General features: G+C 38.4%; 1 protein-coding gene across 10 annotated transcripts in view; it reads right to left on the minus strand.

The window, feature by feature from the left end:
- The window catches only part of NRXN1 (neurexin 1), a 730,370-nt gene that overhangs the window by 475,589 nt on the left and 238,250 nt on the right, over nucleotides 1-16,531 (minus strand). For all 10 annotated transcript variants that reach the window (XM_080407807.1, XM_080407800.1, XM_080407815.1 and 7 more), the window contains one exon: nucleotides 472-773. In XM_080407807.1, coding sequence (XP_080263933.1) covers nucleotides 472-773 — 302 coding nt within the window. The remainder of the gene's footprint in view (nucleotides 1-471; nucleotides 774-16,531) is intronic.

Genomic DNA, 16,531 nt, shown 5'->3' on the forward strand with positions numbered 1-16,531 from the left:
TTGTTAAAAGTGGCGTGACATGCAAGATGCCTGCACACAGTGCATAAACTTTATCTGATAAGAAATTTACTGCCCGCTTTTTAAGAAAAAAAATCATATATATATATATATAAAACAATTGTTTTTTAATTAAAAAGTTGCAATTCAGAGTAACTCATGTACTATGGAAAGTTATCAGCCTTGACTAACGCAAGACTGCGAGGGCAGACAGTTGTACTGGAGAAACACCTGGGCCGTGCCTACAGCCTTTAAAACAGAATCTAACTGATACTGGCTCAGACAGCTGCTTACCCTACTACTTTCTAGATATGCCCCTGCTCAAGTGTGGCAGGAATATACCTCCTTGTGCAAATAAAAAAAAAACTATATCAAATGCCTGCTAAACATCTAATGTCACACTATGCAGTTTTCATATCATCAAGCATTTACTCATAACAAAGTCGGTTATTCTTGTATCCATTGTACTGTTACCTGACGCAGATTCCTGGTTACTTTCACATCATGCCAGGCATTGTCATTAAATTTCCCATTGACAGGTTCCACCAGCGCTTCAAAGGCCCCCGAGCCCAAATTTATGACCAAGGAGACAGCTCCATTTTTCAGTGCAAGATTGACATAATCAGCCGATTTTCCTGTGTGAAGCATCAGTCCATTCCTCTGAAGTGTTTTAAACGACAGAGTTATTTCGTCACTGCTACTCTGTATGGGATTCTGAGATAAATCATAGCAGAAGTATTCTGATCCCTTGAATGTCGCAATATATTCTTCTTTTCCTGACAAACAAAAGGAGAGGAAACAAACAAATAAATCACTGGAGCATAACTGAAGTAACTTGCAAGAATTATTTTAACAGTGTTACTTGCAAGCCCTGTATCAAAAAGTAATTAATTTAAAACACTTAAAATCCACAAAGTAAAAAGATAACTAAGATTTACTGTGAACACACTTAAAACTATTTTCTTACAGAATGTTCATGGCTATGATTAAACTCAGGAAATACACTGCATCAGCCATCCTTTTAATGTTATTTAAGCAATCTGATCTGGAACACATCTAAGTACGTAACATTTAGCTGAATGCAAAACCAAAGCAATATTCCAGTCAAAATCCAGATCTTTTCCTTCCCAACTTACACTAAAGTCACAGCACCTCAAAAAGAAGCAATAATTTAGATATCACAAAGTCCTCTGGCCTAAGGTCTTGAATAAACCAAAGCTACAAACCACTCATTTAAGAATCTACCTCAAAGCTGCACGCAGCACCATGCTGGAGAGCAAGTTCACATGCATCAGTAAACAATTATTTTATTATTTTTTTCTGGGATGTACTTTTACCAACTAGTATGTGCCACACGGGTTATTTTTCTTAGTTTATCCTGAAGGTGACTAAGAAAAACGAATAGCAGAAGCTAAGCTTTCCATCTAATCAGAAAAGCAAGCATATATGGAGATTATGTTTTCCACTTAAGTCCTACAGATGAACACATACGCTATCCCTACACTACAGGCGTACAGGGTTTAAACCTATACAAAGTCAAGATTTAGTCGTTTAGCTAATAAGTTGGAAAAAAATTCAATGGAAACCTGTAGGGGTTCATGCAGTGTAAGGATGAAGGTATGAAAACCTGAGGATGACAAATGTCATCATTCTTGAGAATAAATTCTGTCTCCAGAAGACAGCTGCATACATCAGTCTACGATGCCATCAGAACAAAACCCAAACATATGTATAAATATATAGACAAGGGAAAGAACTACAGCGTGGATTTAAAGGAACCAGTGAATGACAGAGCATGCAAAAAGCAGGTGTGAAACCACAGGTTTTTGAAAAGTCCCTGGACATATATGTCTTCTGTCATTCAGTGCCATCCACTTACGACCCCCTGCAGCAGACTATGCATTCTAAGTGCTTGCAATGCTTCGATTTAGCTAGCGTCGCATGGTAACTTCAGATAGAACTCCAGACAGCAATCGCATTCTGGCTTAACCTTGCTTCCTAATAAAAATACTAAAAATGATTGGTCTATATTTATTTTTAACCACCTTCTTGCAGATTTGATGCAAAATTATTTGCATTATAATGTTTTTGTGGCAGCAGACAAATCATACTAGGCTAATGCAAAAAGACTAAAGTGACTGTTTAAATACACACTTTAAAAAAAGAAAGAAAAAAATCCATCACCTCTCTGAGCACCCTTGAGGATGCTTTTCCCTGCTATCTGTTGATAACATCTCTCATGAAACACAAAACTAAACAAAAATCCCCAGTCTCCAGCTTCCAGTTAAGCAATGTTCCTCCATTACAATAAGCAGTTGATCACACAGAGCACACAGACTGCTTGCTGTAGTGGCCGTTCATCACACGCAATAAACATACAGGAGGAGCTAGGCATCACCATGAGGTGCTACATCGTCACCAGAATTCTATAGGGCTGTAATATCTAGACAGCTGGTACTGCCATGGACAACCCCCATCACCTTTCTAGGGAGGGACTCACAAACAGATAGTCAGGATTAGGAGTACAAGTGGTTGCATGGTGAGAAAATCTCCAACATAACTGCTGCCTCCCAGGTGCAGGAGAACAACTCTTGAGTGTTTTGTTTATTTTTTTTTTCTCAACATGAAATTCCATTCTGGACAAAAATTACATTTAGAGGTGTTCTGACTATGGAGAGAAAAGCAGTTAAAATATTAAAATCTGGTATTTTATCAGCAGATCACTTTTACCCAGCATAAATGTTTGATGCTTAAGACAAATGTTACCTTTTGTTAAACCTGACTGAGATAAGTTGGGTTCCAGATGCATGACTGAGGCCAAAAATTAGCCTATTCAATCCGTCCACAAGTCTTTATTTTTTACCTTTGACATTACCAATAGAGAAGCAAGAAAACACCTATTTATCCTGCTTATAACCTTCCTAGTCTATCAGGAACAGTATGTCAGGAGACACTGCAGCTTGCAGTAAGGACACACAGGAATTGCTGTACCCATTCTCCAGATCTTAACCCTTCCCCATCAGTCCTGCATGCAGAACAACACTACGCTGACAGCAACATGTCCAGGAGCCTGCCATGTTTCAGTAAAGGCGAAAAACCTTGGTTCATTCTGTATAAAAAATTTACAAACAATACATTTTCTGGGGTTTGAATGCACTAAGCATCAGACTGCATGAATACCATGCATCTCAATTCATGAATATTTAATAAAAGCATAAAACACTCGAGAGTAAATTTATTTGGTACGGATGCTTACTGCAGACATATTAAACTGGCATGGATACCTACAAGAGACAGATAAAACTTAAATACAGCAACTTAGCGTATGTAGTTTTGTCCCATGCATTTAATGGCTATAACGCAGAAAGCTGAAGGACATAAATGAATCAGCATGGAAAATATTTATGAATACATATTACCCACTACAAACTACTTCTATAAAGCCAGATCATTCACACGGACGTGGAAGTGCGTGGGGCTGTAAATGCACGCCAGGCACGTACTTTTTAAAGCTATTCCTAAAGACCGACCTGAAGCAGCAAGCAGGAACATTCATTCAAGCAAAACTATGACCTTGGCCCATAAACAGAGCCACAATTCACACCGGTTTGAAAAAGCCTTTAGGCTTGTGTTGGGTTGGCCTTGGCCAGCTGCCACCTGCCCACCCAGCCACCCCCTCACTCCACTTCCTCAACAGGGCAAGGAGGCACAGTAAGGTGGGAAAAGCTCATAGATCAAGGTACAGGCAGGGAAATCACCAGCTACCATCACAGGGGAAATGGAGTCAAACTGGGAAAAATTAATTGCAATTAGTATAGCTTTGGATAGTGAGAAACCAAACTGAGAATACCTTCCCACCCCTTTTTGTTAACTTCACTCCTGTTGCTCTTTCGTTTCCAGCTCTTCTACCTCGCCCCACCAGGCGCAGCAAAGGGGGACAGGGGCTGCCTCCACTGCGCAGGAGGAATCACAGGCTCCTGTGCTCAGTGTGGGTCCTGCCATGGCTGCAGTCCTTCAGGCTGAGCCTGCTCCTGCATGGGCTCTCCACAGCCCACAGATCCTTCAGGGAATGTCCACCCCCTCCAGTGTGGGGTCCCCCGTGGGCTGCAGTGTGGATACCTGCTCCGCCGTGGTCTCCTCTCCACAGGTTGCAGAGGAATCTGCTCTGGTGCCTGCATCACCTCGGCGCTCACAGGGCTGTTTCTCACACTTTTTTCCCTCACTTCCTAACAGCGTTTTACCCTTTCTTACACACACTGTCCCAAAGATGCCCCACTGGTGGCCCAGGGGTTCACTTGTGCCCTGCAGTGGGTCGAGATGCCCCACTAGTGGCCCAGGCGTTCACCTGTGCCCTGCAGTGGGTCGGCTGGAGCTGGCCGTGGCAGGTAGCCCCAGCTTCTCCTTCCAGAAGCCGCCCTGCAGCCCCCACCACCCCATCACACATTCCTCATGTAAACACTAACATTTCTGTGTCTATCACTCAATCAAGGCTAAAACATTTGAAACATTCAATTAAACTTTCAATTTTTAAACAAATTATTTAGATTCCTATCAAACTAGCATTCATTTTAAAATTAACTTCAAACTGGAGGGAAAAAAAATAAGCCAAAACAAAGCATAACATTTTACTTCAGAAAAAATATTTTGGTTGAAAAACCTGAACGCTATGGATAAAACTTCACATGCATACTTTTTAACATGCGTACTTTGAATGCCAAATTACCATTTTTGTTCACTTGCCAAACCAAGAACGTCCATTATTTGCTATTTTTACATTGTAGGGTTGAGTTTCACGTCTTCCAGAATTCATTGCAATACTATGGTACAGACCTCCTGCCAGGACCGTGTCAGGGTAGGATGCTAGTGCCTCACAACACCAACATTTATCAGGTAGGACCTATCCATACATCAGGTAACTGGGAGAGGTTCTGACCAAACAGCGTTCCCGTGGGTTGCAGACTCAGGAGATTAACCCTCCCTTCTGGGATACTGAAGACATCACCTTCCAGTTGTGCAACTGTGGGCACTCTGATTGAACGGCACCATTTCCGATCTGCATCGGCTCCATCTTATCCGTTTCCTTTGTCATTTAAGGTTTTAATGATTATGGGCCAGTAAAAGGCTGCTGGAAGGCCAAGGCACAAAGGAGCACAACAATGGCCACGAGCTCAGATGTCACGTCTTATGATTCTGGCAATCTCAAAATTTCATTTACAAAGAGAAAATAAACTTTACCAAGAACTCCTCCAGGAAAGCTCCAGCTGTAGGTACAGCAGCAAACGGCTTTTTCTCTGTACTTCAGTAGTTCCTACATTTTCAGTGAAACCCAATTAAATTGAGATTTCCGATGTAAACAGCTTTTTGGATGCTAAGGTTGAAAACACTGATGTGATTCAGCAACATTCTGATATTAGGAAATTCACTTCTGGTGTCAATAGTTAAAAGAACTTTGACTTTTAGTTTGATGAGCTTCACTGCTAGGAAAAAAAATAAAGTCTGTCAGACAAAAGGTCACAGGGCTTGACTGAGCAACTAATGAGGCAGCTGCATACTCAGCTAGAGTCATCTCATTTTCCAGTAGGTGCTGCCTGCTAACAGCTACAATACTTTTCCACAGGCATCTGACAACCAAAAATATACTTCTTGGCATTAGAGAAGAATGAATCCTGAAGACTACCAGTTTCTATGACTGAAGAGAGATTAAATACATAGTATCCCTTCACAGGAAGTAGCTCAAGAAAACATAAGTATTTCCTTACAATTTGATGAGACATCCTTGACGTGAATTCAGATAATATCTACTATGACAACGTTCTAGTTTGCCCAAACCGCACATAATACAGAAGTGAACTGAAGGGATGGGAGGTACCAACAAACTACCTCCACATTTCTCCAGTCCCTGCAGTAATGCATTCCTCGCAAAAAATTAAAACTCCCTCTCATGATCACTTGGATGTAATCTCAGATCTTTGCCCTCAATACGACTTTGACATTTGGAAGGGGATTAGACCCTGCAGCTGCAATGCTTCCCTGCCATCCCCAGCCATGCAATGGGAGGACAGAAGGCAAAGCAGCCACCGCTCTGCCACTGCGTGGCGTCAGCGTAGGCTAGCAAAGGTGCAGAAATACAAAGAATAGGAAATTGGGTTACAGAACTTTATTGCGTTTGGTCCCCGAAAAACTGAGACATCGCTAGCAGACATACAGCAGAAACTACATCCAAGTCAAAATGTTTGGCAGTTAGACACAGGACAGAAAAGTCACAAAGCAATACTGGTAACCAGCCCCATATCAACTCCCTACTATCAAGCAGATTGCTATTTTATACTTGATAAAAAAGTATATGTTTTCAAATGACAGATTGAAAAAAATTATATAAAAATCCGAATGTTTTATATAAAAAAAGCAGGTACAATCTATAGCCGCATTTCATACCACAACTTTGGTTGATTTTAAAAGTGAATTAAGAACAAGCTTTATTAATAACTAGTTGTGTATATTGCTGTTTGTTTATTTTTTCAAATTATCACTTAATGACATTTAGAGAAGCCATTAAATTGCATGGCATTCTAGTCAGTATGAAGTGTTGCACTTCATTTAATGACTAAAATGTAATTACCTGCATAGAAAAGCACAAGATAATATGAACACCAAGAACTGCATTTAACATGTTTCTAGTCTGAATTTTGTGTACTGTATATTATTGTATATTACTGCAGTTACAATCCTGAATAACAGGGTATGCATGAATACAGAAAGACGTGATCTACTTGTCACAGGAAAGACTCAGACAAGAAGCACGTTTCATTAAAGCACCTGCTAGTGCACAGAATGCTTTCCCATTTTCCTGCTTTGAACCTGACCTGTTCCCCACTGAAGTCAACAACAGGTTTAAGGGTCACGTCTTTGGAGGTTCATTTAAGTCCTTGGAGTCTGATCAAACATCCAGGAGAAACACTTCCACAGGCCTTAGCAGACCTTGCAGTCCTACAGAAGCACAATGTTCAGCTTCACAGCAACCATGTCCAGCCTCCTGCCTGCCACTATGAAATCGTAAAATGGGTCTGGCGGATTCCACAATAATTTGATTGTGTGTCCATGCCTGATATAAATCACACGGATATGACTGGGTGCTCTGGTCTTATTAGGTAGCAAGAGTAATGAGACCATACACTAGAGAAATAAAACTGTCCAGAGAAAGTTTTTTTGATTGTCAGTTATTTATTGACAGCTGCAATGTTCCTTCACAGAAGAAACCAGAAGTCTTAAAGCGAGTTTATTAACTGAATTCCAAGGACCCATGTCATGTGGCAAACCAATCCCTTATTATACAAACAAAATGTAGTAGAGCGCTGTCAATTTATCTGCCTACCTACCAAAATAATTATTTTCAAAGAGACAATAAGCTGATACCAGATAACCTCTAAGAGCCAAGTTCCTTCTATACAATCTTCAAAACATCAAGTATGGACTGAATAAATAAATTATGCCAAACTAGAGTCTAGTTTGTTCCCAAAGGTACTGCTTAGTGCTCCATTTCATGGTAATTTAAAATCCAAATGTTTATCCATTACACCGTCTTCTTAAAGTCTTTCAGAAAGTAACGCAACCTGGGAAAATGACACCAAAGCAGCACGTAGGCAAAGCCCTTGGCAAGAACGACTGACACAGTAAAACGAGACAGCCCCAACCAATACTTCTGTAGTGAACATCAAGACTCGGAAGCTTTGCAGTAGTAGCGAACTAATGGGTTGCCATCACATACAAGGGGAACGCTCCCCGCACAGGTGTGGATCCTTCAGCCTAGAACCATCTCAGGATGGCAGCACCTCGGTAGACTGCTGTCTTACAGGCCAGCCTGCACCCTTCTGCTGCTAAGGCGCTCACTGGATCTTCAGAGGAAAAACTATAAAGAGTATAAAGTACTCCAACAGATTTCATACCTGAATTTGACCTTAAATTGTTTCTCGATTACATAAAACAGGCTTACTGAACCGCATGCATAAACTAAACATGCAGGCACTGAAAAAAAAACCACCCAAATTACTACCATCTGCTTTAAAAAAAACCCTATAATTTAAGTATAAAATCAACAAAACCAATGAAATTATGATAAAACCTATTAAATTATTAATTCAAAGGGTCAAAGGGAGTACAGATAGTCTACTTTATTAGTGTTGGACTCATTTTTAGAAGTACTATTGTTGCTAAGTACCATCAGTTTTCTGTTCCTATTTTTTTTTTTTTTTTTTTTCCCCATAGAGAAATCTCATTCTTCCCTGCTTTTCTCACATTCTTTTGTTGCTTTCCAGCAATTATTCTTCTTGCCCTTTAAACAGTTCTTCACAGAAAATTCCAAGGTAACAATTTGGTGAGAAAATAAGGTTCATGATCCCAAATCCACAGCTAGGAAACATCCACCTGTTTCTTCCCCCCTGCTTTTCCATGTCATGTAAATACAAATCCCTGGCTCCCTTTCTCTATTAATATGGCATACACTGGAAAAGGACACAGCACGCTTGAATATATTCTCTAGAAGGAATAGAAATTGCTGTTCCTGAGCACGTTATTTGTCAGCATACCCAGAAATGCATCGCACAATCCATTGTTGTAATATTTAAGCAAACTGAGTAAAAAACAAGATAAGTCTTTATTACACATAAATCAGCAAATAAAGTCACACTTGCAGGCTGTTAAAAGCAAACAACTACGGTGTGAATGGGAACTTTTAGTCTGAAAAGAGCTGCTATTGTTGCAGAAAGATGAAGATGCAGTATTACAAAAACAGCAGTTACCAGCTCCAGAAAGCATTCTGAGATAAATTTCAATTTCAGTAGTCACATTACACTGCTTTCCTTCCTCCTTTATTAGGGAATAAGTCCATTATGAGATAATCATGGCTAGCCTAACACGAGAACAAAACCAACTTATTCTGAAGGAGCCAGGAATCATGTCTCAAGGGTTGCTTATTATTATTTTAAATGATCCTTTTGCAGAAAGATGCTGTACAAGTGTCTATTCATTCCAAAGATCCAGGGAGCTGGTGAATCATCTCAAGCCCTTCTCCAGGAGAAATGCAGCACTCAGATGACAAGCAAAGTAGGACTTCAGTTAGTTCTAACTAACTAATTTGAGCTACCATGGTCTCTGTTTATATCAGAACATGTTTTATCTCAAAAAGACGCTATACCTGAAATCCTGAGCACCAAAGTCTGCACCATTTGTATCCAATACAAAGGTAAAGCTAGTATACATTTAAGTAAATTGAAGTGCAAAGTAAAATTCTATCTGACAAGAATTAAACAGCATAAGTCATACAAAGCCATGGACGATAATATGTTGCAGTAGGCAGAGAAGAAATTCTTGTTTTATTTGACAAAATACCATTAAATCAGTTCCCAATTACAAGCAGTATGAACTTGTGCAATGTAAGCCTCTGATCCCTCCCCACCACCTCAGATTAAAATAAAACGATGATAGTTGCCACTCATGATAAATGACTTACAGGAAGCACTAGGTAAGTGATAAATTACTCCATTTTGCTAAACAGCAATTTTAATTCATTTCTAAAAAGACTAGACCATGCAATTTCCTCACTAATTTTCACTTCTTTTTATTTAATCACACAGAATATGCACTTCAGAAGCAAATTTGCAACTGGGGAGGGAGAGTATAGTAAGCAGAAGTTTTTAGGAACGATGCCATCTTAGTGTACATTAAATACTGAACTGCCAGAAAGTGAAAATAAGTGGATCTTTTCCCTATGAACAGTCATACCAATAAAAAGTAGATTAAAAAGTCCTGCGGTGTACACCATAGTCATATTAACTTTCATATCATTACTCAAAACACCAACGTTTGATATATTTTAAAGGCATTCTTGTTAAATTAAGAATAAACTGCAAAATGCCAAATATCCATAACATTCTACCATCCACAGAAGAAGAAACTAGTTTTGCTCAACATTACTGTTGTCTTAAAACTCAGTTAGGGATTTTGGCCAGATGTTGGGAAACCAGGCTAGGTCTACACCAACAAATAAATAGAGGCTCCAGTTTCCTCGCCAAGGTAAAAACTGTGCCAAACAACCTACCAAAGGCCTTTTCCAGCTCTCCAGGCTCCCACTGACTTTGCAGTTAAACTGCAAAATACAGATTTTCAGCTTTCAAAGGACTGGAAGCACAGAGTCTTTCAATACCAGATTGCTTAGAGAAAGTAGTTGGTAGAAAACCTGACATTACAATTGTAAAAATAACGTGTTTGACTTCTAACTTCTGCAAATGCGAGTTTTAAACTGAATCCAGTTTGAGTGATGGCACAGGAAAGGTGAAGTCCTTTCTCCCCATCCCTGCCTGTGCGCTTCTGCCGGCGTGTTAAAGGGGAGGAATGCTGCACAAAACTAAATGCTGTTGGTTTTTTTGGATTGAGAAATCTGATAACAAGCTGTGTCCTGGATGAAAATCCAGTTTCTTTTCTGCTTTTTGGACAAAGCAGCACTGCCTTACTCCTTGCTGAGGGTTTTCCAGAAGACTTGCATTTATTTTTGCATTACTGTAAGTAAAAATGGGGCTTGGGAGAGGAAGAAACACTTAAGACTACTTTGTTGGTATTTTATTTCAAATGAGACAATAAGGAAGAAAAGAGTCACAAATCAACACATTACATGAATTTATCATAATATATAGAGAGAGTTAACTAGTGAGATGATCTGATAATGAACATGTCCAATGCTCATAAACTTCTGAAACATCAGCTGAACACCTCTCTTACAGCACTACATGGCGCTACAGGATTAGTGCAGTATGTCCTGGGGTTTGGATGCAATGAAAAACAATAAGCAATTTTCTGGTCTTAATTAACTCCTGTTAAAAGAAGCCCCGTATAACAGTAAGTTTTCCAGAGATACGGAGGGAATACCACTGCAATGGTGTTACGTGCATAAGGAGTCATTTGTTTAAAGCCAGTTTTGCACTAGTGTCAGAGAGGTACTACAGGAACACGAAGCATTTGTCTTAGCAATTTAAGCCACAGCAAGGATCTGAAAAAGGGAAACCAAACCAAACCCTCTGATTATACACAACTGTCACATTTTTTCAGTCTGTGCCCAAGATTACGTCATTGATGGAATGTCTACATATAAACGTTGGGGAAAGAAGTCTATTGGATCTCATGTTAGTCTTCAAAACATGTTTGGAAGAAGCCATTTACAATTCTTAGGTCTTTCTATAAACATGAGAAATTAAATATGAAAACAATCTTTTTTTACCACATCTCCCAGCCTGTTGAGGATACTATCATCTAATAAAAGGAGTTCCTCTTACATTTAAAACAAAGAAACATGTTTTCAAGTTACTGGGTATATGAGGAATATATTCTATGAAAGAATCCTACAGCAGCAAAGGAGACTTGAAAAGCTGAAGTCTTACCCAAAGCAATCTGCTGTTGAAAAAAACGAACAGAGATGTGCCTATGGTCTGTTGGTACCGGCTAGAAATTTTTGATCTAAACAAGCAATTCCTAATATCCCATTACAATCTTTTATCTTTAAATAAAATCAAAGAAACTACAATCTGAGCTATAAACATTAAAAGAATTTTTTACAGATGTCCTGGTTTTGGATTAAGGTCTGGATATATAAGAAACTCAAAACTTTCCAAAGGCAGACAGACCATTAGCTAAAAATACTATTTGAGCTATATCATCTTAATTCACTGTCACATGGCTAATAATTCAGCCAAAACTGTATTTTTTTCTTAACTAAGGCCTCCTATGAGAAGCAGTAACAGGAGCAATATGCCTTCTTTCTGGTGTATTTGGTATTTCTTTTGGCCCCTTGTTCTCAGAGTTGCCTTCAGCCAGCATCAGAAACTAGATCACAAGCGTCCAAACGAGCTACAGGGTCAGAGGGCTCTGCCCTTTTCTCTTTCCACATATACTGACTTCACCTGTAAGTACTTAGTGATTTTTTATATATCCTGCCCAATGAATCATTTAGCATGGACCCAAAATTATTCCTATATGCTCCTTCTCTTAATGCCAGGCTATGTAAGACAACTATTTAACCTAAAGCAATGAGATCTTTATTAACGGTATGCAGTAGCATCTTTTATATCCACAAAGTTTTTGCAAGTTAAAAAAGCACATTAATCTAAAGCAATTGACAATGGATTTAGGTTGGACACCAAATCTTGGAATAATTTCTGGGTTATGAAAGAGAACACTATTTTGTTTTCCCCTTTTTTTAATATTAAAAACTAAAGTAAAAGCTATAAATAATTTCTAAGAATTTAAGAAACAGTTTTTTCTTCTGAAGGAAAGCAAAGGTAGGAGAATATTGCTATTTTAAATTGGTTTGGTTTTAACAGTTGGTAATGAATCCTAATATCTAATAAACTGAAGTAACAATTCAGATTACCTTCCTCCAAATGTTAAATTGACTTATCGCTACACTGAGAAATGAAAAGTGGTTTCAAATTCCCTTTATGAATGTAGTCGGCAGACAAAACTAAGGACGACACACAAACATTTAAGTGATGAGTGTGGCACAGACACTTCTTTGATTTGCTCTGGAAAGAAGAATCAACTATGTAGATGTTAAAAGAAAAAAAGATACAAGGAGTGTATTTTAGAATAGAGCCAAATAAAATATTAGTATAACAATAGTGACTCCTGTCAAGGTCACAGCCATAAAGAAGCTACATAGTCTTTATTTTACAGAGAAAACCACCCATAGCTATTTACACAGAACTGCAACCACCTGCGTATGTACTGCAAGAAACATTCAAGGGCAAATCCAGAGCACTTGTACATAATCATGAATTTTTTAATTCAAAAATCCATGTAAAATGCTAAGATGGCTTCCTAATATACATAAAACCTTGTGGCTGCGATACTGCTCTTATAACATAATCTCTTAAGGCTGTGATACACCTTCCTAGAAACAGTTTGACCTATTCCTTAAATTTTTCTTTTCTGTTGTTTCATCTCTAGGATGAAGGAAGTGTTGCCCTTCATCCCCTTTTCCCTCTTAGATTTTCTTCTTCGGAGACCATTCTTATCGCACTGCAGCTCCTGCTGAGGAGCAAGGGGAGGCTAAGCCATGTGCTGCTGGGTGTCCTCACTAACCAGCAGCCACTGGCAACACCCGGTCACATCTGAAGATGGGAATAGACCTTAATACCAAAGCTCTATTTCCACTCTGTGTGCACCAGCCAGCCAGAAAAAAACCCAAAACCAGAAGTGGGGACATGTTAAGGATATGGGTAAAAGGCCAACTAAATTCAAAGCAGCGTAACACATTTTATCCTGGGAACAAAACACTAAACCCTGATGAAATCTACAGAACTCTGACAGACTATGTTAAATACTGATGTATTACAGCTCTTTTATTATTACTATTTTTTTTCCTGGCTGGCACGCTAGGACTGGTTTCGCTGGATTTAGGAGCTATTCTAATATTACTGCTTGCTGGAGGACTGATAAGCGTGTTGGTGTTACGTTAAATTAACACTCACTTTCCAAGCCAATAAACAAAAAAATCAAAGCACAATTATTTTTGTAATAGTTTGACAGGATACAACTTTTTTTTAATAATCTTTCCCCTCCCTACCCTCAATCAAAATCTAGGTCATGATATTTTTGAACACAGCAGTTATTTGGTAAAGAGCTCTTTAGATGTAAGCAAGGGCCTAAGTTTGGGGACTGTAACACCAGGGTCTTGTGTAAATAACAACCAGAGATACTCAGAACAGTCATTTTACATGTAGTAGCCTCAACAATCCACATTTAGCTGACTGCAGTTACAAAAGTATGTAAGGAATAGTTTTTGCTAATGAACACAGAAAGCTATCAATGTAATTTACATTAAATTATAAAAGAGAAGCAGCAACTACATAACAAACTGATTTTTTTAGGAAACAAGTGTTACTGAAATGACCTTTTCCCACTAAGGTTTTAGTGGGAAAGCTTAAATTGCTTAAAGCTTACCCCCATAAAGTGATAAAGGAGGAGACAATTTAAAGAAACTTGATGGATTAATAAGTTTCAAGTAACAGCTGTAAGTTTTTCTATATTAAACAGAAGACCATTTTTTCTGTCACTTCCTCTTCTTTACAATACACACCAGGACTTGACAAGATTCACTCTTCAACAGAGTTCCATTATTTTCTAACAGACTACCAGTAAGGTATATCAAAATAAGGCTTTCAAGACCTACTCTTATGCCAGTTTGGCTTTTTTTTTTTTTTTTTTTAAGTGGCCATATTTTAGAAATTGTAGTTACCACTGTGCACCGATTTATTTTTGGCTATGCATATATAAAAGATGGGTACATCCAAATTTATCCTTTAAAATATCATTCTAGGCACATATTGTAAAAAATGTAAGAGCCCTAACTAACACAAAGTCTCATTAACACATTGAGAAAATCCCAGAAAACTTCTGCAAAAGAAAAAAAAATAAAAATCAGTATTATATATGTTATGCATTTCATTTTTTGAAGACTGGCTAGCTTTTTTTCCATGAATTCAGTATTACCTACTGATCTTTATTTTTTCAGAAGTCATAAGTCTTTGAAACTGTTTGATAAGGAGGCCTCCCTACTGAGATTACCAACAGTCTTTTTATAGAAGCCTGCAATAACACCGTAAAAGCAAAAGAAGATTAGCAAAGTATAAAAATAATTGGACCTCTAGTGCTGTATTGACATTTTAGAGGAAAGATTTGCTGTCATGTCTGAGGCAAGCTATCTGCTGGTACTGGTAAGTTCCATTGAAGATGGTACATTTACACCACTGATACTTTATCCTGTTCTTTATGCAATATATATGCCTATAGAAGGCGAGATACTTATAGTGTCATAGGTAATCCAACATATTTGCATCACTATATTCATCTAAGATAAAACTTAAGATGTCATTTCTCAGGTCACAAAAAAAGTAGAAAAAAAAAGACATAGATAGAAAGAGGGGCGTTATTAGAAATAATGACATCATAGAAACATTTGATATTAACAACTAATTCAACTTGTTAAAGAACATGTCTAAAAACTGCCAAACATATTTCGGTATTTACTATTACCGCACAGGAGCTGAATATTATGTACAGCCTCATGCCCTAAGGATATGAAGAAAACCACCACCACCAAAGTTAACATCCAAAGAACACTTACATAAAAACCCCAACTGAAAAAAATAATTTAACATAGCTTACAAAGGATAACCAAAAGAGAAAAAATGAGATACTCTACTGACAGGCATAGTACATAACTTTCAGATTTGGCTGCTCTTCCTTTTTCAATAACCCAATCTGCATGCAGGGTCTAAAGTTTCTCTACATATCAAGGTAGAAAAAATAAGGTTCACTACAGCTGCTGGTGCTTCACGAAGCTGTTGGCCGGAGGGGGCAAGGGAAGAAGCAATAGTGTTTGTATCCTTGCACCAAATGTTTCAGCAAGTTGCACCTATTTTCTGCAAATCTCCATCTCCTAACCAGTAAGGGGGGGGAAAAAATAAATCCAAGAGACCAAAGCCTTTGTCAACAACAGCAGGAGCCACAGGCTGGTTCCTCCTGCACAGCTTGAACACAGCTGTTGGTCCCACAGAAAACCACACAGGAGTCAGGAGCAAGGGCTATAACTGGATTGACTATTCAAACACAAAAAACTACAGTGCAGGAAAAATGCTATGCAAACAGTAGTTATCAATAAACCACTTCACCTCAGAAGAAATAAGATAATGTTTTGCTTTTTCCTATAGCATAACTGAAGCCAATCATAATTTGAACACAAATACTCTTACTAGCCGCCTCCACTCCTTTCCCCTCCATCCGTGCCTCGTGGGTCCCCTGTAATTACTGCTCAGCTGTTTAGACACACAGCCCCAGAGGCCGGTCAGGTCTTACATTTATTACATTAGGAAAATGCCACGGTGCAGTAGCCAGAGTGACAGGATCAATATACATTCAGAAAACTTTTGCATTATGAGTTCTATAAGGTAGTAATTCAGCCTCCTCCTATAAGCTACTGTTTTCTTTGGGCTGCTGAATATGGTTTTGCTTTTCTAAAGTCTCTCCTCATTTTATAGCCCCCTGAGAAAATGACTAAAGCTGTTTATGTACAATACACAAGACATTTGATTATAGTTGTCATTAACTTATAAAGCCATTTGATGACTACTCTGGATACCTTCAAACTAATTAAAATTGAAGAGTTCTTCACAAAACACACCAGCATTCATCACTGAAACACCAGGTCAGTTATTATGTTCATGAAATTATTTAAACCTTTCTGAAGTTCCAGGGAAGGGAATTACTGCATCTGTCAATCAAGAAGTTGTTCTGTAATTGTTATCTATATTTCTCCCCAAGGCTCCTGCTCCCTAAAGATTCACTACGAATTTTGATTGCTCACCCTATAGCATTCATTTTGAGAATCCCGCCCCTCAGTATTATTGCTGAGGTAGTATTATACCTCAGTATTCAAATGAAACAGTGGTACAGTTGTAAATGGTTTAAAATAAAAGATATGTCCATCGTT

This window comes from Falco punctatus (genome assembly GCF_963210335.1).
Source record: "Falco punctatus genome assembly, chromosome: 12".
Taxonomy (NCBI): Eukaryota; Metazoa; Chordata; class Aves; order Falconiformes; family Falconidae; genus Falco; species Falco punctatus.